Genomic DNA, 24,531 nt, shown 5'->3' with positions numbered 1-24,531 from the left:
GCTCAGGATTGGTGGTTCAGGCAGAGCCGCTGAGCTCTGATTGGGCCCTGTGACGCTTTCTCTTTCCCACCAATAGGAGGGGCGTGTGAGGGAGAGCCGTGATTGGCTGGCGGCGCGCTGCGTGTTTCCGGAAGACGTGGCCGTCGTTTGCAGCCGGTTTTCCCCAATTATCTGACACCGAGAGCTCGTCCCGTCTGCAGCCGGCGGCGCCACCATGATCTCCCTCACCGACACCCAAAGTAAGGGCGCCGCTCCGGTACCGCGTGTGGTCAGGGATGAGGCGGCTCCACAGCTGTGCCGGCGACTGTGTGCTGCCAACCGTCAGCTGTGAGGCGTGCTGGGACTTGTAGTCCTACCACTGCTCAGAGCAAACCTGGGCATGACCTCATCAGTGTGAGGAGGACGGGGCGTGACGTCACCGGGGGGAGGGAGGACAGGGCGTGATGTCACCTGGGGGGGAGGGAGGACGGGGCGTGATGTCACCGGGGCGAGGAGGGAGGACGGGGCGTGATGTCACCGGGGCGAGGAGGGAGGACGGGGCGTGACGTCACTGGGGAGGGAGGACGGGGCGTGATGTCACTAAGGGGGGGGAGGACGGGGCGTGATGTCACTGGGGGGGAGGGAGGACGGGGCGTGATGTCACCGGGGCGAGGAGGGAGGACGGGGCGTGATGTCACCTGGGGGGCGAGGGAGGACGGGGCGTGACGTCACTGGGGAGGGAGGACGGGGCGTGACGTCACTGGGGAGGGAGGACGGGGCGTGATGTCACCGGGGCGAGGAGGGAGGACGGGGCGTGATGTCACCTGGGGGGGAGGGAGGACGGGGCGTGATGTCACCGGGGCGAGGAGGGAGGACGGGGCGTGATGTCACCGGGGCGAGGAGGGAGGACGGGGCGTGATGTCACCGGGGCGAGGAGGGAGGACGGGGCGTGACGTCACTGGGGAGGGAGGACGGGGCGTGACGTCACTGGGGAGGGAGGACGGGGCGTGATGTCACTAAGGGGGGGGAGGACGGGGCGTGATGTCACTGGGGGGGAGGGAGGACGGGGCGTGATGTCACCGGGGCGAGGAGGGAGGACGGGGCGTGATGTCACCTGGGGGGCGAGGAGGGAGGACGGGGCGTGATGTCACCTGGGGGGCGAGGGAGGACGGGGCGTGACGTCACTGGGGAGGGAGGACGGGGCGTGATGTCACTGGGGAGGGAGGACGGGGCGTGATGTCACCGGGGCGAGGAGGGAGGACGGGGCGTGATGTCACCTGGGGGGAGGGAGGACGGGGCGTGATGTCACCGGGGCGAGGAGGGAGGACGGGGCGTGATGTCACCGGGGCGAGGAGGGAGGACGGGGCGTGACATCACTGGGGAGGGAGGACGGGGCGTGATGTCACTAAGGGGGGGGAGGACGGGGCGTGATGTCACTGGGGGGGAGGGAGGACGGGGCGTGATGTCACCGGGGCGAGGAGGGAGAACAGGGCATGATGTCACCTGGGGGGGAGGGAGGACGGGGCGTGATATCACCGGGGCGAGGAAGGAGGACGGGGCGTGATGTCACCTGGGGGGGAGGGAGGACGGGGCGTGATGTCACCGGGACAGGGAGGACGGGGCGTGATGTCACCGGGGCGAGGAGGGAGGACGGGGCGTGATGTCACCGGGGCGAGGAGGGAGGAAGGGGCGTGATGTCACCGGGACAGGGAGGACGGGGCGTGATGTCACCGGGGCGAGGAGGGAGGACGGGGCGTGATGTCACCGGGGCGAGGAGGGAGGACGGGGCGTGATGTCACCGGGGCGAGGAGGGAGGACGGGGCGTGATGTCACCGGGGCGAGGAGGGAGGACGGGGCGTGATGTCACCGGGGCGAGGAGGGAGGTCGGGGCGTGATGTCACCGGGGCGAGGAGGGAGGACGGGGCGTGATGTCACCGGGGCGAGGAGGGAGGACGGGGCGTGATGTCACCGGGGCGAGGAGGGAGGACGGGGCGTGATGTCACCGGGGCGAGGAGGGAGGACGGGGCGTGATGTCACCGGGGCGAGGAGGGAGGACGGGGCGTGATGTCACCGGGGCGAGGAGGGAGGACGGGGCGTGATGTCACCGGGGCGAGGAGGGAGGACGGGGCGTGATGTCACCGGGGTGAGGAGGGAGGACGGGGCGTGATGTCACCGGGGCGAGGAGGGAGGACGGGGCGTGATGTCACCGGGGCGAGGAGGGAGGACGGGGCGTGATGTCACCGGGGCGAGGAGGGAGGACGGGGCGTGATGTCACCGGGGCGAGGAGGGAGGACGGGGCGTGATGTCACCGGGGCGAGGAGGGAGGACGGGGCGTGATGTCACCGGGGCGAGGAGGGAGGACGGGGCGTGATGTCACCGGGGCGAGGAGGGAGGACGGGGCGTGATGTCACCGGGGCGAGGAGGGAGGACGGGGCGTGATGTCACCGGGGCGAGGAGGGAGGACGGGGCGTGATGTCACTGGGGAGGGAGGACGGGGCGTGATGTCACTGGGGAGGGAGGACGGGGCGTGATGTCACTGGGGAGGGAGGACGGGGCGTGACGTCACTGGGGAGGGAGGACGGGGCGTGACGTCACTGGGGAGGGAGGACGGGGCGTGATGTCACCGGGGCGAGGAGGGAGGACGGGGCGTGATGTCACCTGGGGGGGGAGGGAGGACGGGGCGTGATGTCACCGGGGCGAGGAGGGAGGACGGGGCGTGATGTCACCGGGGCGAGGAGGGAGGACGGGGCGTGATGTCACTGGGGAGGGAGGACGGGGCGTGATGTCACTAAGGGGGGGGAGGACGGGGCGTGATGTCACTGGGGGGGAGGGAGGACGGGGCGTGATGTCACCGGGGCGAGGAGGGAGGACTGGGCGTGATGTCACCTGGGGGGCGAGGGAGGACGGGGCGTGACGTCACTGGGGAGGGAGGACGGGGCGTGATGTCACTGGGGAGGGAGGACGGGGCGTGATGTCACCGGGGCGAGGAGGGAGGACGGGGCGTGATGTCACCTGGGGGGAGGGAGGACGGGGCGTGATGTCACCGGGGCGAGGAGGGAGGACGGGGCGTGATGTCACCGGGGCGAGGAGGGAGGACGGGGCGTGACGTCACTGGGGAGGGAGGACGGGGCGTGATGTCACTAAGGGGGGGGAGGACGGGGCGTGATGTCACTGGGGGGGAGGGAGGACGGGGCGTGATGTCACCGGGGCGAGGAGGGAGAACAGGGCGTGATGTCACCTGGGGGGGAGGGAGGACGGGGCGTGATATCACCGGGGCGAGGAAGGAGGACGGGGCGTGATGTCACCTGGGGGGGGAGGGAGGACGGGGCGTGATGTCACCGGGACAGGGAGGACGGGGCGTGATGTCACCGGGGCGAGGAGGGAGGACGGGGCGTGATGTCACCGGGGCGAGGAGGGAGGAAGGGGCGTGATGTCACCGGGACAGGGAGGACGGGGCGTGATGTCACCGGGGCGAGGAGGGAGGACGGGGCGTGATGTCACCGGGGCGAGGAGGGAGGACGGGGCGTGATGTCACCGGGGCGAGGAGAGAGGACGGGGCGTGATGTCACCGGGGCGAGGAGGGAGGACGGGGCGTGATGTCACCGGGGCGAGGAGGGAGGACGGGGCGTGATGTCACCGGGGCGAGGAGGGAGGACGGGGCGTGATGTCACCGGGGCGAGGAGGGAGGACGGGGCGTGATGTCACCGGGGCGAGGAGGGAGGACGGGGCGTGATGTCACCGGGGCGAGGAGGGAGGACGGGGCGTGATGTCACCGGGGCGAGGAGGGAGGACGGGGCGTGATGTCACCGGGGCGAGGAGGGAGGACGGGGCGTGATGTCACCGGGGCGAGGAGGGAGGACGGGGCGTGATGTCACCGGAGGGAGGACGGGGCGTGATGTCACCGGGGCGAGGAGGGAGGACGGGGCGTGATGTCACCGGGGCGAGGAGGGAGGACGGGGCGTGATGTCACCGGGGCGAGGAGGGAGGACGGGGCGTGATGTCACCGGGGCGAGGAGGGAGGACGGGGCGTGATGTCACCGGGGCGAGGAGGGAGGACGGGGCGTGATGTCACCGGGGCGAGGAGGGAGGACGGGGCGTGATGTCACCGGGGCGAGGAGGGAGGACGGGGCGTGATGTCACCGGGGCGAGGAGGGAGGACGGGGCGTGATGTCACCGGGGCGAGGAGGGAGGACGGGGCGTGATGTCACCGGGGCGAGGAGGGAGGACGGGGCGTGATGTCACCGGGGCGAGGAGGGAGGACGGGGCGTGATGTCACCGGGGCGAGGAGGGAGGACGGGGCGTGATGTCACCGGGGCGAGGAGGGAGGACGGGGCGTGATGTCACCGGGGCGAGGAGGGAGGACGGGGCGTGATGTCACCGGGGCGAGGAGGGTGGACGGGGCGTGATGTCACCTGGGGGAAGGAGGACGGGGCGTGATGTCACCGGGGCGAGGAGGGAGGACGGGGCGTGGTGTCAAAGGGGCGAGGAGGGAGGACGGGGCGTGATGTCACCGGGGCGAGGAGGGAGGACGGGGCGTGGTGTCAAAGGGGCGAGGAGGGGGGACGGGGCGTGATGTCACCGGGGCGAGGAGGGAGGACGGGGCGTGATGTCACCGGGGTGAGGAGGGAGGACGGGGCGTGATGTCACCGGGGCGAGGAGGGAGGACGGGGCGTGATGTCACCGGGGCGAGGAGGGAGGACGGGGCGTGATGTCACCGGGACGAGGAGGGAGGAAGGGGCGTGATGTCACCGGGACGAGGAGGGAGGAAGGGGCGTGATGTCACCGGGGCGAGGAGGGAGGACGGGGCGTGATGTCACCGGGGCGAGGAGAGAGGACGGGGCGTGATGTCACCGGGGCGAGGAGGGAGGACGGGGCGTGATGTCACCGGGGCGAGGAGGGAGGACGGGGCGTGATGTCACCGGGGCGAGGAGGGAGGACGGGGCGTGATGTCACCGGGGCGAGGAGGGAGGACGGGGCGTGATGTCACCGGGGCGAGGAGGGAGGACGGGGCGTGATGTCACCGGGGCGAGGAGGGAGGACGGGGCGTGATGTCACCGGGGCGAGGAGGGAGGACGGGGCGTGATGTCACCTGGGGGGCGAGGGAGGACGGGGCGTGACGTCACTGGGGAGGGAGGACGGGGCGTGATGTCACCGGGGCGAGGAGGGAGGACGGGGCGTGATGTCACCTGGGGGGGAGGGAGGACGGGGCGTGATGTCACCGGGGCGAGGAGGGAGGACGGGGCGTGATGTCACCGGGGCGAGGAGGGAGGACGGGGCGTGATGTCACTGGGGGGGAGGGAGGACGGGGCGTGATGTCACTGGGGGGGAGGGAGGACGGGGTGTGATGTCACCGGGACGAGGAGGGAGGAAGGGGCGTGATGTCACCTGGGGGGGAGGGAGGACGGGGCGTGATGTCACCGGGGCGAGGAGGGAGGACGGGGCGTGATGTCACCGGGGCGAGGAGGGAGGACGGGGCGTGATGTCACTGGGGGGGAGGGAGGACGGGGCGTGATGTCACTGGGGGGGGAGGGAGGACGGGGTGTGATGTCACCGGGACGAGGAGGGAGGACGGGGCGTGATGTCACCGGGGCGAGGAGGGAGGACGGGGCGTGATGTCACCGGGGCGAGGAGGGAGGACGGGGCGTGATGTCACCGGGGCGAGGAGGGAGGACGGGGCGTGATGTCACCGGGGCGAGGAGGGAGGACGGGGCGTGATGTCACCGGGGCGAGGAGGGAGGACGGGGCGTGATGTCACCGGGGCGAGGAGGGAGGACGGGGCGTGATGTCACCGGGGCGAGGAGGGAGGACGGGGCGTGATGTCACCGGGGCGAGGAGGGAGGACGGGGCGTGATGTCACCGGGGCGAGGAGGGAGGACGGGGCGTGATGTCACCGGGGCGAGGAGGGAGGACGGGGCGTGATGTCACCGGGGCGAGGAGGGAGGACGGGGCGTGATGTCACCGGGGCGAGGAGGGAGGACGGGGCGTGATGTCACCGGGGCGAGGAGGGAGGACGGGGCGTGATGTCACCGGGGCGAGGAGGGAGGACGGGGCGTGATGTCACCGGGGCGAGGAGGGAGGACGGGGCGTGATGTCACCGGGGCGAGGAGGGAGGACGGGGCGTGATGTCACCGGGGCGAGGAGGGAGGACGGGGCGTGATGTCACCGGGGCGAGGAGGGAGGACGGGGCGTGATGTCACCGGGGCGAGGAGGGAGGACGGGGCGTGATGTCACCGGGGCGAGGAGGGAGGACGGGGCGTGATGTCACCGGGGCGAGGAGGGAGGACGGGGCGTGATGTCACCGGGGCGAGGAGGGAGGACGGGGCGTGATGTCACCGGGGCGAGGAGGGAGGACGGGGCGTGATGTCACCGGGGCGAGGAGGGAGGACGGGGCGTGATGTCACCGGGGCGAGGAGGGAGGACGGGGCGTGATGTCACCGGGGCGAGGAGGGAGGACGGGGCGTGATGTCACCGGGGCGAGGAGGGAGGACGGGGCGTGATGTCACCGGGGCGAGGAGGGAGGACGGGGCGTGATGTCACCGGGGCGAGGAGGGAGGACGGGGCGTGATGTCACCGGGGCGAGGAGGGAGGTCGGGGCGTGATGTCACCGGGGCGAGGAGGGAGGTCGGGGCGTGATGTCACCGGGGCGAGGAGGGAGGTCGGGGCGTGATGTCACCGGGGCGAGGAGGGAGGTCGGGGCGTGATGTCACCGGGGCGAGGAGGGAGGACGGGGCGTGATGTCACCGGGGCGAGGAGGGAGGACGGGGCGTGATGTCACCGGGGCGAGGAGGGAGGACGGGGCGTGATGTCACCGGGGCGAGGAGGGAGGACGGGGCGTGATGTCACCGGGGCGAGGAGGGAGGACGGGGCGTGATGTCACCGGGGCGAGGAGGGAGGACGGGGCGTGATGTCACCGGGGCGAGGAGGGAGGACGGGGCGTGATGTCACCGGGGCGAGGAGGGAGGACGGGGCGTGATGTCACCGGGGCGAGGAGGGAGGACGGGGCGTGATGTCACCGGGGCGAGGAGGGAGGACGGGGCGTGATGTCACCGGGGCGAGGAGGGAGGACGGGGCGTGATGTCACCGGGGCGAGGAGGGAGGACGGGGCGTGATGTCACCGGGGCGAGGAGGGAGGACGGGGCGTGATGTCACCGGGGCGAGGAGGGAGGACGGGGCGTGATGTCACCGGGGCGAGGAGGGAGGACGGGGCGTGATGTCACCGGGGCGAGGAGGGAGGACGGGGCGTGATGTCACCGGGGCGAGGAGGGAGGACGGGGCGTGATGTCACCGGGGCGAGGAGGGAGGACGGGGCGTGATGTCACCGGGGCGAGGAGGGAGGACGGGGCGTGATGTCACCGGGGCGAGGAGGGAGGACGGGGCGTGATGTCACCGGGGCGAGGAGGGAGGACGGGGCGTGACGTCACTGGGGAGGGAGGACGGGGCGTGACGTCACTGGGGAGGGAGGACGGGGCGTGACGTCACTGGGGAGGGAGGACGGGGCGTGACGTCACTGGGGAGGGAGGACGGGGCGTGATGTCACTGGGGAGGGAGGACGGGGCGTGATGTCACCGGGGCGAGGAGGGAGGACGGGGCGTGATGTCACCTGGGGGGGGAGGGAGGACGGGGCGTGATGTCACCGGGGCGGGAGGGAGGACGGGGCGTGATGTCACCGGGGCGAGGAGGGAGGACGGGGCGTGATGTCACTGGGGAGGGAGGACGGGGCGTGATGTCACTAAGGGGGGGGAGGACGGGGCGTGATGTCACTGGGGGGGAGGGAGGACGGGGCGTGATGTCACCGGGGCGAGGAGGGAGGACGGGGCGTGATGTCACCTGGGGGGCGAGGGAGGACGGGGCGTGACGTCACTGGGGAGGGAGGACGGGGCGTGATGTCACTGGGGAGGGAGGACGGGGCGTGATGTCACCGGGGCGAGGAGGGAGGACGGGGCGTGATGTCACCGGGGCGAGGAGGGAGGACGGGGCGTGATGTCACCGGGGCGAGGAGGGAGGACGGGGCGTGATGTCACCGGGGCGAGGAGGGAGGACGGGGCGTGACGTCACTGGGGAGGGAGGACGGGGCGTGATGTCACTAAGGGGGGGGAGGACGGGGCGTGATGTCACTGGGGGGGAGGGAGGACGGGGCGTGATGTCACCGGGGCGAGGAGGGAGAACAGGGCGTGATGTCACCTGGGGGGGAGGGAGGACGGGGCGTGATATCACCGGGGCGAGGAAGGAGGACGGGGCGTGATGTCACCTGGGGGGGGAGGGAGGACGGGGCGTGATGTCACCGGGACAGGGAGGACGGGGCGTGATGTCACCGGGGCGAGGAGGGAGGACGGGGCGTGATGTCACCGGGGCGAGGAGGGAGGAAGGGGCGTGATGTCACCGGGACAGGGAGGACGGGGCGTGATGTCACCGGGGCGAGGAGGGAGGACGGGGCGTGATGTCACCGGGGCGAGGAGGGAGGACGGGGCGTGATGTCACCGGGGCGAGGAGAGAGGACGGGGCGTGATGTCACCGGGGCGAGGAGGGAGGACGGGGCGTGATGTCACCGGGGCGAGGAGAGAGGACGGGGCGTGATGTCACCGGGGCGAGGAGGGAGGACGGGGCGTGATGTCACCGGGGCGAGGAGGGAGGACGGGGCGTGATGTCACCGGGGCGAGGAGGGAGGACGGGGCGTGATGTCACCGGGGCGAGGAGGGAGGACGGGGCGTGATGTCACCGGGGCGAGGAGGGAGGACGGGGCGTGATGTCACCGGGGCGAGGAGGGAGGACGGGGCGTGATGTCACCGGGGCGAGGAGGGAGGACGGGGCGTGATGTCACCGGGGCGAGGAGGGAGGACGGGGCGTGATGTCACCGGGGCGAGGAGGGAGGACGGGGCGTGATGTCACCGGGGCGAGGAGGGAGGATGGGGCGTGATGTCACCGGGGCGAGGAGGGAGGACGGGGCGTGATGTCACCGGGGCGAGGAGGGAGGACGGGGCGTGATGTCACCGGGGCGAGGAGGGAGGACGGGGCGTGATGTCACCGGGGCGAGGAGGGTGGACGGGGCGTGATGTCACCTGGGGGAAGGAGGACGGGGCGTGATGTCACCGGGGCGAGGAGGGAGGACGGGGCGTGGTGTCAAAGGGGCGAGGAGGGAGGACGGGGCGTGATGTCACCGGGGCGAGGAGGGAGGACGGGGCGTGGTGTCAAAGGGGCGAGGAGGGGGGACGGGGCGTGATGTCACCGGGGCGAGGAGGGAGGACGGGGCGTGATGTCACCGGGGTGAGGAGGGAGGACGGGGCGTGATGTCACCGGGGCGAGGAGGGAGGACGGGGCGTGATGTCACCGGGGCGAGGAGGGAGGACGGGGCGTGATGTCACCGGGACGAGGAGGGAGGAAGGGGCGTGATGTCACCGGGACGAGGAGGGAGGAAGGGGCGTGATGTCACCGGGGCGAGGAGGGAGGACGGGGCGTGATGTCACCGGGGCGAGGAGGGAGGACGGGGCGTGATGTCACCGGGGCGAGGAGGGAGGACGGGGCGTGATGTCACCGGGGCGAGGAGGGAGGACGGGGCGTGATGTCACCGGGGCGAGGAGGGAGGACGGGGCGTGATGTCACCGGGGCGAGGAGGGAGGACGGGGCGTGATGTCACCGGGGCGAGGAGGGAGGACGGGGCGTGATGTCACCGGGGCGAGGAGGGAGGACGGGGCGTGATGTCACCTGGGGGGCGAGGGAGGACGGGGCGTGACGTCACTGGGGAGGGAGGACGGGGCGTGATGTCACCGGGGCGAGGAGGGAGGACGGGGCGTGATGTCACCTGGGGGGGAGGGAGGACGGGGCGTGATGTCACCGGGGCGAGGAGGGAGGACGGGGCGTGATGTCACTGGGGCGAGGAGGGAGGACGGGGCGTGATGTCACTGGGGGGGAGGGAGGACGGGGCGTGATGTCACTGGGGGGGAGGGAGGACGGGGTGTGATGTCACCGGGACGAGGAGGGAGGAAGGGGCGTGATGTCACCTGGGGGGGAGGGAGGACGGGGCGTGATGTCACCGGGGCGAGGAGGGAGGACGGGGCGTGATGTCACCGGGGCGAGGAGGGAGGACGGGGCGTGATGTCACCGGGGCGAGGAGGGAGGACGGGGCGTGATGTCACCGGGGCGAGGAGGGAGGACGGGGCGTGATGTCACCGGGGCGAGGAGGGAGGACGGGGCGTGATGTCACCGGGGCGAGGAGGGAGGACGGGGCGTGATGTCACCGGGGCGAGGAGGGAGGTCGGGGCGTGATGTCACCGGGGCGAGGAGGGAGGACGGGGCGTGATGTCACCGGGGCGAGGAGGGAGGACGGGGCGTGATGTCACCGGGGCGAGGAGGGAGGACGGGGCGTGATGTCACCGGGGCGAGGAGGGAGGACGGGGCGTGATGTCACCGGGGCGAGGAGGGAGGACGGGGCGTGATGTCACCGGGGCGAGGAGGGAGGACGGGGCGTGATGTCACCGGGGCGAGGAGGGAGGACGGGGCGTGATGTCACCGGGGCGAGGAGGGAGGACGGGGCGTGATGTCACCGGGGCGAGGAGGGAGGACGGGGCGTGATGTCACCGGGGCGAGGAGGGAGGACGGGGCGTGATGTCACCGGGGCGAGGAGGGAGGACGGGGCGTGATGTCACCGGGGCGAGGAGGGAGGACGGGGCGTGATGTCACCGGGGCGAGGAGGGAGGACGGGGCGTGATGTCACCGGGGCGAGGAGGGAGGACGGGGCGTGATGTCACCGGGGCGAGGAGGGAGGACGGGGCGTGATGTCACCGGGGCGAGGAGGGAGGACGGGGCGTGATGTCACCGGGGCGAGGAGGGAGGACGGGGCGTGATGTCACCGGGGCGAGGAGGGAGGACGGGGCGTGATGTCACTGGGGAGGGAGGACGGGGCGTGATGTCACTGGGGAGGGAGGACGGGGCGTGACGTCACTGGGGAGGGAGGACGGGGCGTGATGTCACTGGGGAGGGAGGACGGGGCGTGATGTCACCGGGGCGAGGAGGGAGGACGGGGCGTGATGTCACCTGGGGGGGGAGGGAGGACGGGGCGTGATGTCACCGGGGCGAGGAGGGAGGACGGGGCGTGATGTCACCGGGGCGAGGAGGGAGGACGGGGCGTGATGTCACTGGGGAGGGAGGACGGGGCGTGATGTCACTGGGGAGGGAGGACGGGGCGTGATGTCACTAAGGGGGGGGAGGACGGGGCGTGATGTCACTGGGGGGGAGGGAGGACGGGGCGTGATGTCACCGGGGCGAGGAGGGAGGACGGGGCGTGATGTCACCTGGGGGGCGAGGGAGGACGGGGCGTGACGTCACTGGGGAGGGAGGACGGGGCGTGATGTCACTGGGGAGGGAGGACGGGGCGTGATGTCACCGGGGCGAGGAGGGAGGACGGGGCGTGATGTCACCTGGGGGGAGGGAGGACGGGGCGTGATGTCACCGGGGCGAGGAGGGAGGACGGGGCGTGATGTCACCGGGGCGAGGAGGGAGGACGGGGCGTGACGTCACTGGGGAGGGAGGACGGGGCGTGATGTCACTAAGGGGGGGGAGGACGGGGCGTGATGTCACTGGGGGGGAGGGAGGACGGGGCGTGATGTCACCGGGGCGAGGAGGGAGAACAGGGCGTGATGTCACCTGGGGGGGAGGGAGGACGGGGCGTGATATCACCGGGGCGAGGAAGGAGGACGGGGCGTGATGTCACCTGGGGGGGGAGGGAGGACGGGGCGTGATGTCACCGGGACAGGGAGGACGGGGCGTGATGTCACCGGGGCGAGGAGGGAGGACGGGGCGTGATGTCACCGGGGCGAGGAGGGAGGAAGGGGCGTGATGTCACCGGGACAGGGAGGACGGGGCGTGATGTCACCGGGGCGAGGAGGGAGGACGGGGCGTGATGTCACCGGGGCGAGGAGGGAGGACGGGGCGTGATGTCACCGGGGCGAGGAGGGAGGACGGGGCGTGATGTCACCGGGGCGAGGAGGGAGGACGGGGCGTGATGTCACCGGGGCGAGGAGGGAGGACGGGGCGTGATGTCACCGGGGCGAGGAGGGAGGACGGGGCGTGATGTCACCGGGGCGAGGAGGGAGGACGGGGCGTGATGTCACCGGGGCGAGGAGGGAGGACGGGGCGTGATGTCACCGGGGCGAGGAGGGAGGACGGGGCGTGATGTCACCGGGGCGAGGAGGGAGGACGGGGCGTGATGTCACCGGGGCGAGGAGGGAGGACGGGGCGTGATGTCACCGGGGCGAGGAGGGAGGACGGGGCGTGATGTCACCGGGGCGAGGAGGGAGGACGGGGCGTGATGTCACCGGGGCGAGGAGGGAGGACGGGGCGTGATGTCACCGGGGCGAGGAGGGAGGACGGGGCGTGATGTCACCGGGGCGAGGAGGGAGGACGGGGCGTGATGTCACCGGGGCGAGGAGGGAGGACGGGGCGTGATGTCACCGGGGCGAGGAGGGAGGACGGGGCGTGATGTCACCGGGGCGAGGAGGGAGGACGGGGCGTGATGTCACCGGGGCGAGGAGGGAGGACGGGGCGTGATGTCACCGGGGCGAGGAGGGAGGACGGGGCGTGATGTCACCGGGGCGAGGAGGGAGGACGGGGCGTGATGTCACCGGGGCGAGGAGGGAGGACGGGGCGTGATGTCACCGGGGCGAGGAGGGAGGACGGGGCGTGATGTCACCGGGGCGAGGAGGGAGGACGGGGCGTGATGTCACCGGGGCGAGGAGGGAGGACGGGGCGTGATGTCACCGGGGCGAGGAGGGAGGACGGGGCGTGATGTCACCGGGGCGAGGAGGGAGGACGGGGCGTGATGTCACCGGGGCGAGGAGGGAGGACGGGGCGTGATGTCACCGGGGCGAGGAGGGAGGACGGGGCGTGATGTCACCGGGGCGAGGAGGGAGGACGGGGCGTGATGTCACCGGGGCGAGGAGGGAGGACGGGGCGTGATGTCACCGGGGCGAGGAGGGAGGACGGGGCGTGATGTCACCGGGGCGAGGAGGGAGGACGGGGCGTGATGTCACCGGGGCGAGGAGGGAGGACGGGGCGTGATGTCACCGGGGCGAGGAGGGAGGACGGGGCGTGATGTCACCGGGGCGAGGAGGGAGGACGGGGCGTGATGTCACCGGGGCGAGGAGGGAGGACGGGGCGTGATGTCACCGGGGCGAGGAGGGAGGACGGGGCGTGATGTCACCGGGGCGAGGAGGGAGGACGGGGCGTGATGTCACCGGGGCGAGGAGGGAGGACGGGGCGTGATGTCACCGGGGCGAGGAGGGAGGACGGGGCGTGATGTCACCGGGGCGAGGAGGGAGGACGGGGCGTGATGTCACCGGGGCGAGGAGGGAGGACGGGGCGTGATGTCACCGGGGCGAGGAGGGAGGACGGGGCGTGATGTCACCGGGGCGAGGAGGGTGGACGGGGCGTGATGTCACCTGGGGGAAGGAGGACGGGGCGTGATGTCACCGGGGCGAGGAGGGTGGACGGGGCGTGGTGTCAAAGGGGCGAGGAGGGAGGACGGGGCGTGATGTCACCGGGGCGAGGAGGGAGGACGGGGCGTGATGTCACCGGGGCGAGGAGGGTGGACGGGGCGTGGTGTCAAAGGGGCGAGGAGGGAGGACGGGGCGTGGTGTCACCGGGGCGAGGAGGGAGGACGGGGCGTGATGTCACCGGGGCGAGGAGGGAGGACGGGGCGTGATGTCACCGGGGCGAGGAGGGAGGACGGGGCGTGATGTCACCGGGGCGAGGAGGGAGGACGGGGCGTGATGTCACCGGGGCGAGGAGGGAGGACGGGGCGTGATGTCACCGGGGCGAGGAGGGAGGACGGGGCGTGATGTCACCGGGGCGAGGAGGGAGGACGGGGCGTGATGTCACCGGGGCGAGGAGGGAGGACGGGGCGTGATGTCACCGGGGCGAGGAGGGAGGACGGGGCGTGATGTCACCGGGGCGAGGAGGGAGGACGGGGCGTGACGTCACTGGGGAGGGAGGACGGGGCGTGATGTCACTGTGGAGGGAGGACGGGGCGTGATGTCACCGGGGCGAGGAGGGAGGACGGGGCGTGATGTCACCGGGGCGAGGAGGGAGGACGGGGCGTGATGTCACCGGGGCGAGGAGGGAGGACGGGGCGTGATGTCACCGGGGCGAGGAGGGAGGACGGGGCGTGATGTCACCGGGGCGAGGAGGGAGGACGGGGCGTGATGTCACCGGGGCGAGGAGGGAGGACGGGGCGTGATGTCACCGGGGCGAGGAGGGAGGACGGGGCGTGATGTCACCGGGGCGAGGAGGGAGGACGGGGCGTGATGTCACCGGGGCGAGGAGGGAGGACGGGGCGTGATGTCACCGGGGCGAGGAGGGAGGACGGGGCGTGATGTCACCGGGGCGAGGAGGGAGGACGGGGCGTGATGTCACCGGGGCGAGGAGGGTGGACGGGGCGTGATGTCACCGGGGCGAGGAGGGAGGACGGGGCGTGATGTCACCGGGGCGAGGAGGGAGGACGGGGCGTGATGTCACCGGGGCGAGGAGGGAGGAAGGGGCGTGATGTCACCGGGGCGAGGAGGAAGGAAGGGGCGTGATGTCACCGGGGCGAGGAGGGTGGACGGGGCGTGATGTCACCTGGGCGAGGAGGGAGGACGGGGCGTGACAGCTGAGGGTTTGTTACAGTTGTATCCAGATTGCATTCTGAGCTCCGGACTGATACATTGTGATGATACGTGTGACGATTGCACAGGCTCATTGGCTCCTCCGCCCCTCCCCCCCATTGTCTGCAGCCCCCCATGTGATTGGCGGCAGCGGTGCCTCCTGGATCCGGCTCACGATTTCCCTTCTCTCTGCAGAGATCGGGATGGGACTCACCGGCTTCGGCGTCTTCTTCCTCTTCTTCGGGATGTTACTGTTCTTCGACAAGGCGCTGCTCGCCATTGGAAATGTGAGTGCAGGGGAAGGGAAGGGAGGCGTCATGGGGCAGTGCATTGTGGGAACGTCACCATCTGGACAGTGCTGACGGCAAGGCAGAAAGCAGCCGTGACCAGCATGGCAGTGAGTGCAGCTCTGGAGGTGACTGGAGGATAAGACATGATGTAACAGCAGAATAGTGAGTGCAGCTCTGGGGGTGACTGGAGGATAAGACATGATGTAACAGCAGAATAGTGAGTGCAGCTCTGGAGGTGACTGGAGGATAAGACACGATGTAACAGCAGAATAGTGAGTGCAGCTCTGGAGGTGACTGGAGGATAAGACACGATGTAACAGCAGAATAGTGAGTGCAGCTCTGGAGGTGACTGGAGGATAAGACATGATGTAACAGCAGAATAGTGAGTGCAGCTCTGGAGGATAAGACGTGATCTTGGGACCATACTGGGTGGTGGTATCGGGGTCTCACGCCTTCTCTTGCAGGTCCTCTTTGTGGCGGGTCTGGCGTTCGTCATCGGGCTGGAGAGGACTTTCCGTTTCTTCTTCCAGAAGCATAAAGTGAAGGCCACGGCTTTCTTCCTGGGGGGGGTGCTTGTGGTCCTGGTTGGGTGGCCCCTCATCGGGATGGTCCTGGAGATCTACGGCTTCTTCTTACTCTTCAGGTAGCGCCATGGTCTGGTGGGGGAGGGGCGGCTCGGGGGCTTCTGGATATTTACCGCTGTTCTCTTACAGGGGCTTCTTCCCGGTGGTGATCGGTTTCATACGGAGAGTCCCCGTCTTGGGATCCATCCTGAATTTACCTGGGATCAGCTCGGTGAGATCACACTCCAATGGCTGCAGTCCGGGGCTGATACCATGTTGCTGACAGGCACAGTGGCTGATAACAGAGAGCGATAGATTGTATTCCACTGCACAACACATGAGTAGGGAGATGGGCCTATCTCCTGCATTGTGGGGGCTCATGGCTTTATGATACTTGTGTACATGGAGTCCAGCCCAAGGTGCGCTGCCCCTTTAACTTCAGAAAATCTGCACTCAGGTTCTGGAGGTTGTTGGTATGAAAGACTCCAGCAGATGGCGCCACATCAAGTCTGTGACACCTGGCTCATAGGAGCTTGAGTACCCAACAGGGAGAGCGGAGCAAGCCTTCCTCTTCTGGACCCTTCTTCTCAGGGCTCTTCTGGCCTTTTTTCTCCTCCCCATTCTGGCCCTCTCTTCTCCTCCTCCTCCTCCTCCCTCTTCTGGCCCTTTCTTCTTCTGCTCCTCCCTCTTCTGGCCCTCTCTTCTCCTCCCTCTTCTAGCCCTTTCTTATTCTCCTCCCTCTTTTGGCCCTTTCTTCTCTTTCCCCTTCTGATCCTTTTTCGCCATCTCCTCCCCATTCTGGCCCTTTTTTTCCTCCCAATTCTGGCCCTTCCTTCTCCTCCTCCTCCCTCTTCTGGCTCTTTTTCTCCTCCTCTTCCCCATTCTGGCCCTTTCTTCACCTCCTTCTGGCCCTTTTTCTCCTCCCCATTCTGGCCATTTCTTCTCCTCCTCTCTCTTCTGGCCCTTTCTTCTTCCTCCTCCTCCCCATTCTGGCCCTTTCTTCTCCTCCTTCCCTTCTGGCCCTTTTTGCCCTCTTCTGACCTTTTCTTCTTCTGCTCTTCCTCCCCCTTTTTGTCATCTTTCTTCTACCCCTCCCCCTTAAGACCCTTTCTTCTCCTCCTCCTCCTCCCCTTTTGGCCCTTTTTCTCCCCCTCCCCCTTCTGGCCCTTTTCTTCTTTTGCTCCTCCTCCCCCTTCTTGCCCTTTCTCCCTCCTCCCTCTTCTGGCCCTTCCTTCTCCTCCTCCTCCTCTTCCCTCTTCTGGCCCTTTCTTCCTCTTCTCCTCCCTCTTCTGGCCTTTTCTTCTTGTGCTTCTCCCTCTTCTGGCCCTCTCTTCTCCTCCTCCCTCTTCTGGTCCTTTTTTCTCCTCTTCACCTTCTGATCCTTTTTCTCCACCTCCTCCCCATTCTGCCCCTTCCTTCTCCTCCTCTTCCTCCCCCTTCTGGCCATTTCTTCTCCTCCTCCTCTTCCTCCCTCTTCTGGCCCTTTCTTCTTCCTCCTCCTCCTCCCTCTGGTCGTTTTTTACTATTTTGGACCTCTGACATTGATTGACAGCATAAAGAGGCAGGTTTTCTGGGTAAATGTTCCAGATTTCGTGCGTGTTGGTGACTATTTTTGACTTACAAGGGCGCGCGGCTTGTTGCGTTGTGTTCGCGGCTTGTTGTGTTCGCGGCTTGTTTGTGTGGCTTGTTGCACTGTGGATTCAGCTTGTTGCGTTGTGGGCACGTGGCGTGTTGTCTGTGTGGCTCGTTGCGTTGTGGGTCCGGCTTGTTGCACAGTGGACGTGGCTTGTTGCACCGTGGGAGCTGCTTGTGGGCGTGGCTTGTTGCACTGTGGGTTCAGCTTGTGGGCGTGGCTTGTTGTGTTTCAGCATGTTGCACAGTGGACGTGGCTTGTTGCACCGTGGGAGCTGCTTGTGGGCGTGGCTTGTGTTGCAGCATGTTGCACTGTGGGCGTCGCTTGTTGCATTGTGAGCGTGGCCTGTTGTAGTGTGGCTTGTTGCGTTGAGAGTTCAGCTTGTTGAGTTATGGGCGTGGCTCGTTGTGTTGTGGGCGCGGCTTGTTGCACTGTGGGTTCAGCTTGTTGTGGACACGGCTTGTTGTGTTGTGGACGTGACTCGTTGCACTGTGGACGTGGCGTGTTGTGGGTGTGGCTTGTTGGCGCGGCTCGTTGCGTTGTGGGTCTGGCTTGTTGCACAGTGGATGTGGCTTGTTGCACCGTGGGAGCTGCTTGTGGGCGTGGCTTGTTGCACTGTGGGTTCAGCTTGTGGGCGTGGCTTGTGGTGTTGCAGCTTGTTGCACTGTGGACGTGGCGTGTTGTGGGCGTGGCTCATGTTGTGGACACGGCTCGTTGTGTTGTGGACACGGCTCGTTGTGTTGTGGACACGGCTCGTTGTGTTGTGGACACGGCTCGTTGTGTTGTGGACGCGGCTCGTTGTGTTGTGGACGCGGCTCGTGTTGTGGACGCGGCTCGTTGCGCTGTGGACGCAACATGTGGGCGTGGCTTGTTGCGTTGTGGGTGCGGCTTGAGAACATTTTTGCTGTCCTAGAATGACACTTCATTGGTTACTCCGCCCCTGTGTCTATTAGAATGTTGTAGACCAATGTGTGGTGTGACAATGATGAGGGTAGTAGTCCCGCAGCTTGGCTCCTCCCCCCTGACTATCCAGACAGTTGGGAATATAGGGGTCCTCCAGAGACCATGGAATTTACAAAGAAACCTATTTTTTTTTCTCTCCGTTATTAAAGCCGCCATAGAGCGACGCGGAGCTGAGCGCTGGTCAGTACCCACTTCCGTCATTACTCTGCATGGGGGCTGCGTACCAGTCACCACCACCTGACCGAGGCTCCAGCGAGGAGGCGCCTGTGGCTGGCTGGTGCACGGTCGCACCAATTCCTAGCGCCGCTCCTAGATCCGCAGCCGCTCTGAGCCGTTTCTTCTCTTTTCTTGCAGCTCGTGGATAAAGCCGGAGAGAGTAACAACATGGTGTGAGCGGGGGCGGAGCCTGGCTGGGGGCGGAGCCTGTTACGCTCACACTGAGCCTTGTCTGGACTTTTCCTCCTTGTGTCCGGTGGGCGGAGCCGCAAACTTTCTCGCACTTCACGGACAAAACTTTATTTACAAGACGCAGTTTTATTGTTTCTGAGGTCGGCGGCTCCTCGAGCAGAGGACGGAAGGAGGAGGTTTTATTTATAGAGCGCGGAGACGCTCCGGAGACCGCTGCTGCCGAGACTTTCCGGGAAACGCCGCGCGGGACAAAGCGAACGCAGGATTTATACCGAACTCAGAAAAAGGTCATGACTGCGCGAATAAACCCACTTTGTAAATATGGTCCAACTCTGATGTGTGGGGGAGGGGCGGCTCCGCTGAGGGTGGTAGTACAAGGCCGGGGGTCAGTACTGAACGCAGCGCTCTGCAGACCCAGTGTTATGTTTCCACTGTCCCGATTCCTTCAGTATTTGCTGCGGATTAGGCTACTTTCACACTAGCGTCGTGCACTGCACGTCGCAATGCATCGTTTTGTAGAAAAAACGCATCCTGCAAAATTGCTTGCAGGATGCGTTTTTTCTCCATAGACTAACATTAGCAACGCATTGTGACGCATTGCCACACGTCGCAACCGTCATGCGACGGTTGCGTCGGACCGTCGGCAACAAAAAACGTTGCATGTAACGTTTTTTGGTGCGTCGTGTGCAGCATTTCCGACCGCACATGCGCGGCCGGAACTCCACCCCCTCCTCCCCGGGGCTCAGAATGGGGCAGCGGATGCGTTGAAAAACTGCATCCGCTGCCCCCGTTGTGTGGTGCTTCCACAGTATGCGTTGATACGTCGCATAGCGACGTGCGTCGTACGACGCTAGTGTGAAAGTAGCCTTAGACGCTGCGTACAGAGACAAAGCTAGTAATTTTATATATTTTACTCAAAAAAATGTAGGCAGTGTTTACACAAGGGTAAAAAGATATTATAAAAGAAGACAAGTATTGTATGTACAGACAATTACAAATAAAAAGGGATTAACGGTGAAAATCAACTTACAGTTCTTTCATATCATTCAATGGTTCGCCATGTGGTGGCGGGGGAGGGGACCTTCCCCAAAATCTTCAGTTCAGATTGCACAGCCTGTCGTAGCTGAATTCCCCAGCAAAAGACACCCCTGTCTGGACCTCTTGAGTTTTATACCTTTTGTCACGAATCGGGGGTAACCTTTGGCCAGCACACGGCTATCACATGTGCAGGGGGCTTATCTTAGTTATCCCAACACTGCTACAATATGATGCAAACACAAACCAGACTATTGACCTATCAGTTTACTGCAGGGGCTTATTTTAGTTATCCCACTGCTGCTACAATATGTTACGAACTGCAGGGATTTATGTATATCCTGATTTCCAGTTCCGCTTTGGAACTTGCAGCTCTTCAGCGCCCCCTTACCCCCAGGTCAGTCAGGGAACTGCACCTAGGATAATTAGTCGCCCGATGGGCCGATTCACTCTGGACTGGCTAGCAGACACGCTGCAGGGAGGGAATTATAAATTGTCAGGCCGCAGCCAGACAATAGCTTATAAAACCCTGTTCCGTCGCTGCCAGCGGTACCCATCCAGCCCAGAACACACGTCGCTGCCACCAGCTCAGATTTCTCACAGAGGGGTTCGAGCCAACCCAAATTAGTAGCGTAATTAACTTCAGAGGACTTAGGGTTTTAGAGCAAGGAAAACGTAGCTAGTAAATATTATATTTTACTCCAAAAAGAATTAAGCAGTGTTTATAAAAGGTATAAAAAAACAGGGACTAAAACAGAAATTAACACTCACATGTGGCTTAGATCATTTCAGGCCAACCATGCTGGTAGGAGGAGCCATATATCCCAATTCATCAAGGGGATCTTGAGGCAGTGATGTCCCAGGCAAGAGTGAAGGCTGGGTTGAGTGCAGGAACTTATTTTGCTGGGCTTGAAACATCCCTAAAGGGGCTGGTTTACCTGCACCCTCCCCTAGCTGCCAGGGTGCACATTTTGGTAAGAAACTTCTAACACTTCTAAATGGGCTCGATAACCTAGCAGAGTCACAGCACACACATCATTCATCTTATGTTGAAATTAGCTTTCTAATGAATCTAGACTCGGGCTAGCTAGTCCACTCTGTTTAGGAGAAATCCATTTCTCTGATTCTCTTGGTGCCAGACTCCAGCAAGAGGCCTGTTGTGAAGCTATATTAAATCACATTCTGAATATGCATCCATCATTTTTCTATCATTGTTTGGGCCCAAGATATGCCCTTTTTACTATATCCCATATCTACTAAGGAAAGCACATGTTTCTTTTGGACTACGATTACGACGGGAGGGGGAAAAGAGCAGAGAGGTGCTTCATGGCTCCCCGCTGGGTTTCAGCTACACAGGAATTGTGCCTAGGCAAGCGAAGGCAGTGGGAAGAGGAAGGGGGTCGGAGCCCACAGCATGTGTGATAAAGGGAAAATGAAAAATCCTACTCCATTTTATACATTCACGTGACATCTTTGCCCAAATCTAAGGGTGTCCTCCCCCCCCGGATGACATCATGGGTTGGGCAGAGCTATGGACTGCACTCCCCTTTTCACAAGGAATGCAACCGTCGGGACCATCATCCTGGTTTTGAAATTTGTTTTCTATTAAGTCTAAACATGGAATGGAAGTATTACCCGGTTAAGCATAAATCCATTTCTGTGATTGTGCTGGTTCTGGACCTTAGAAAACTCACTGGCTAATAGTTCTACCGAGGCACATGCCAAAGATGTATTTGTCCCACTTCTATCATTAATCGGTGCTATGATATTTATGTTTGTAAGGACAAAGAAACCGTGGTTTTTCCATGTGCTTCTACTTTGTACTTTCAGTTTAGGGCCATAAGCTCCTCAGTGAGGGCTGCTGGCATGCTGGTCTCACGTTACAGCTGTATAGCAGGGGAGAGTGAAATCGTACACATGCAGGCAGAGGAAACTGCAGCTGAGAGCTCTGTATGTGTAATTGAAATAATAAGAAATTCTTCATATTCCCTTGACACCCATCTCCACTTTGCGTGCAGGGACGCATCCGGCGGCCCTGCGTAATCGGACATGCGGCCGTCTTTCCAGACTGCACCATGTCTATAAATAACAGTCTATGAATACGATGCGGTGATTCCGCATGTGCTCAATGAGCACATCCGTACAACAGGGGGCAGCGCTTTGTGCTGAGCGGGGTGTCAAGAAATAGGAAGAATTTATTACTTTAATTACACATACAGAGCTCTCAGCTGCAGTTTCCTCTGCCTGCATGTGCCTGTATGCGATTTCACCTTTCCCCATCCCTCCCCCCTGCTATTTAGCTGTAATTTGAGACCAGCGTGCCAGCAACCTTCGCTGAGCGGTTTATGGCTGGGATAGACAGCCATAGTACCATGTGCTCTTTTGTTCCTGTAGAAACTTAATAGGCATAACTCGACCCCAATTAGTGACAGAGATATGAAAGTTGTATATTTGGTATGTGCGACAATAGGGCTACACGCCGGTGCGTTTTCTGAGTGCAGCACCTCGCAGGGACCGAGAGACGGATTGCAGTTTAAGCGGGTCATATATCTACCTCGTGTTTACACTTAAAGGAACCCCCATGACGTGGGGAGCATCATGATCATTGTGTCGTCTCTCCACGAGGTTCATACGCCAAAATATGCGGGATGATGGTTTTTTACATACTCAAGAAAGAGGAGTGCAGTCCATAGCTCTGCCCACCCTATGAGGTCATTCAGGGGGGAAGATCCCTATTTCTGAGCAAAGGTATAAAACTCGGAGGCCCAGACAAGGGGGTGTCTTTTGCCGGGGGATTCGGCTACGACAGGCTGTGCAATCTGATCTGAAGATTTTTGGGAAGGTCTACCCCCCCCGCCACCACATGGCGTACCATTGAATGATATGAAAGAACCATAAGTCGATTTTCAGCGTCATCCTTTTTTTATCTGTAATTGTCTGTACAATACGACACTTGTCTTTTATAATATCTTTTTAACCTTTTGTAAACACTGCCTACCTTTTTGGAGTAAAATATATAAAATTACTAGCTTCGCTTCTCCGTGCTCTATAACGTACTGTCACGTCCTCTGAAGTGAATTACGCTACTAATCTGGGTTGGCTTCAGACCCGTTATTAATTAAGGAATCGGAGCCGGTGGCAGCGGATTTGTCCTTTGCCTTTGGGAGACCTTGTAGCGACGGACGGTGATAGATAATTATTGTTCCCGCCTGAGTGGGAGTAGTTATATCGCCCTCACTGCAGAGTGTGCCCATTAGCCAGTACATAGCAGGCAGCCGTTCTGGCGTCAAATTATCCTAGGTGCAGTACTCTGACTGACCTGAGGATAAGGGGGCGCCAGAGAGCTGCAAGTTCCAAACCGGAACTGGGAAGTGGTATAAATCCCTTTCAAAAAGAACCAGGGGCAACAAAACAACCCCGGTTCATGACACATTAGTGTGAGCGGCGGGGATGATAAAGGTATATTCCCTGGGATCTGTGACACGGGATATCTGCTGTGTCCAAAGCACAGGGATTCCTGACCGTGGAAACATAGCCTTAAGTGTCCTGAACATACCTCCAGTCACAGTCAGAGCTGCAAGCATAACGCTGACTTCACCTCTGGAGAAAACGTCTGGTGTAACAGCAGAATAGTGAGTGCAGCTCTGGAGGTGACTGGAGGATAAGACATAATGTAACAGCAGAATAGAGAGTGCAGCTCTGGAGGATAAGACCTGATGTAGCAACAGAATAGTGAGTGCAGCTCTGGAGGTGACTGGAGGACAGGTGCCCACAATCAGTCACACCCTGCTAGGAGCAGCACCTGTCTTGCGAGCTCCAGCACTTCCAGCAGGAGGCCCAGAGTCTGCCTCTCTTCTCCCCAGGGAGAGGCAGGCTTCCTGGGAGGCCGACATGGCTTCCCAGGCTTCTGTTCCCCGGTCTGTGCCGGCGGGGGACAGAGAGCAGCAGCAGCAACCGGCCCAAGAAGGACTGAGGAGGTCGGGACGGGTGAAGAAAACCATACCCACCTACACCAACCCTGAGACGGCTCATCGTCCGCTCAGAGAGGGAGACAGGGGCACCCCAGGCCCCAGGAAGGAGAGCCCAGGAACATCCTGGGGGGAGAGGAGCTCCGGCGAGTCCACGAGTACCTTCTCCTCCCGAGTGGTCGTCATGCTACGTGAGTATGAGGACGCCGGCAAAGCACTGACCGGGCTGAAGGAGGAGATGCGGGAGGCACGGATCCTGAATACCCGAGCCTCTAGCAAGGAGAGACCTGCGACCTCCCAGAGGTTCAGAGCCCTCAGAGATGAGGTGGCCCGGTTAGTGCTCCTCCGGGAGGGGATTGAGAAAAGCGCAGGTCCCTTCCTGGAGAGGTTTAAGAACCAGCGGCGGTTCTCAGAAATGAAGGGGTTAAATACCTCAGGAGAGCCGCCAGCCGGCGTCCTAAGCGACGAGGAGGAGGAGGACGACGATGTGGCTGTGACTGGAGTCCTACAAGCTGGAACCAGCCGGGAGAGTGAGTCGCAGAGCCGACCACAGGGAAGCGGCCTCCCGGCACGGCAGAGGACTCCGACAGCATAGGCTGGAGTGTCAGCGGAGGAAGAGGAGGAGGGCGGTCTGCTAGAGGAGATCCGACAGCTGGAGTCTCCAGTGAACCTGGACCGCTTCTCCTTTGGTGAGGACGAGCCAGCAGAGGAAACTAAGAAGAGGAAGAAGAAAACGAAGGAGACCGCACGGGAGGTGGTGAGTTACAGATATGTACTGATGGATGATGCTACACCTACCAACTCCTGTGTAAACCCCACCAAACCTAAAGGCACGGGCTCTGCAGTGGGTCCGGGGCATAGGCAAGGTGGGGAGAGGAGGAGGACGTCCGGCGGTGCTGCCGTCTGTGCGGGGAACAGTGCAGGGGGCGAGGCTGTGGAGGTACTCACGGCGCCGGACATAGGGGACCCCGAGGAGTTTCCCTCCCTGCCCTCTGCGGCTAAGCCGGTTATCACCGGGGCTGAGGGGGACGAGGGGAATGTCCACGCCGTTGCGAAAGG

At 64.2% G+C, this 24,531-nt stretch overlaps 1 protein-coding gene across 1 annotated transcript; it reads left to right on the top strand.

Annotated features, from left to right (window-relative positions):
- Window positions 1-76: 76 nt before the first annotated feature.
- Window positions 77-18,793, top strand: GOLT1B (golgi transport 1B). The gene is made up of 5 exons (XM_077267247.1): window positions 77-239; window positions 14,808-14,899; window positions 15,367-15,545; window positions 15,616-15,697; window positions 18,416-18,793. The coding sequence occupies exons 1-5, from the start codon at window positions 215-217 to the stop codon at window positions 18,452-18,454; spliced, it is 417 nt and encodes a 138-aa protein (XP_077123362.1). The 5' UTR covers window positions 77-214; the 3' UTR covers window positions 18,455-18,793.
- Window positions 18,794-24,531: the final 5,738 nt, after the last annotated feature.

This window comes from Ranitomeya variabilis, chromosome 5, assembly GCF_051348905.1.
Source record: "Ranitomeya variabilis isolate aRanVar5 chromosome 5, aRanVar5.hap1, whole genome shotgun sequence".
NCBI lineage: Eukaryota > Metazoa > Chordata > Amphibia > Anura > Dendrobatidae > Ranitomeya > Ranitomeya variabilis.
This window is presented reverse-complemented; position numbering and strand designations above follow the sequence as displayed.

Coding starts and splice junctions, on each gene's coding strand:
- GOLT1B (XM_077267247.1), top strand. CDS start 215: ATGATCTCCCTCACCGACACCCAAA. Junction 240..14,807: donor CTCCCTCACCGACACCCAAA/GTAAGGGCGCCG, acceptor TTCTCTCTGCAG/AGATCGGGATGGGACTCACC. Junction 15,546..15,615: donor GGCTTCTTCTTACTCTTCAG/GTAGCGCCATGG, acceptor GTTCTCTTACAG/GGGCTTCTTCCCGGTGGTGA.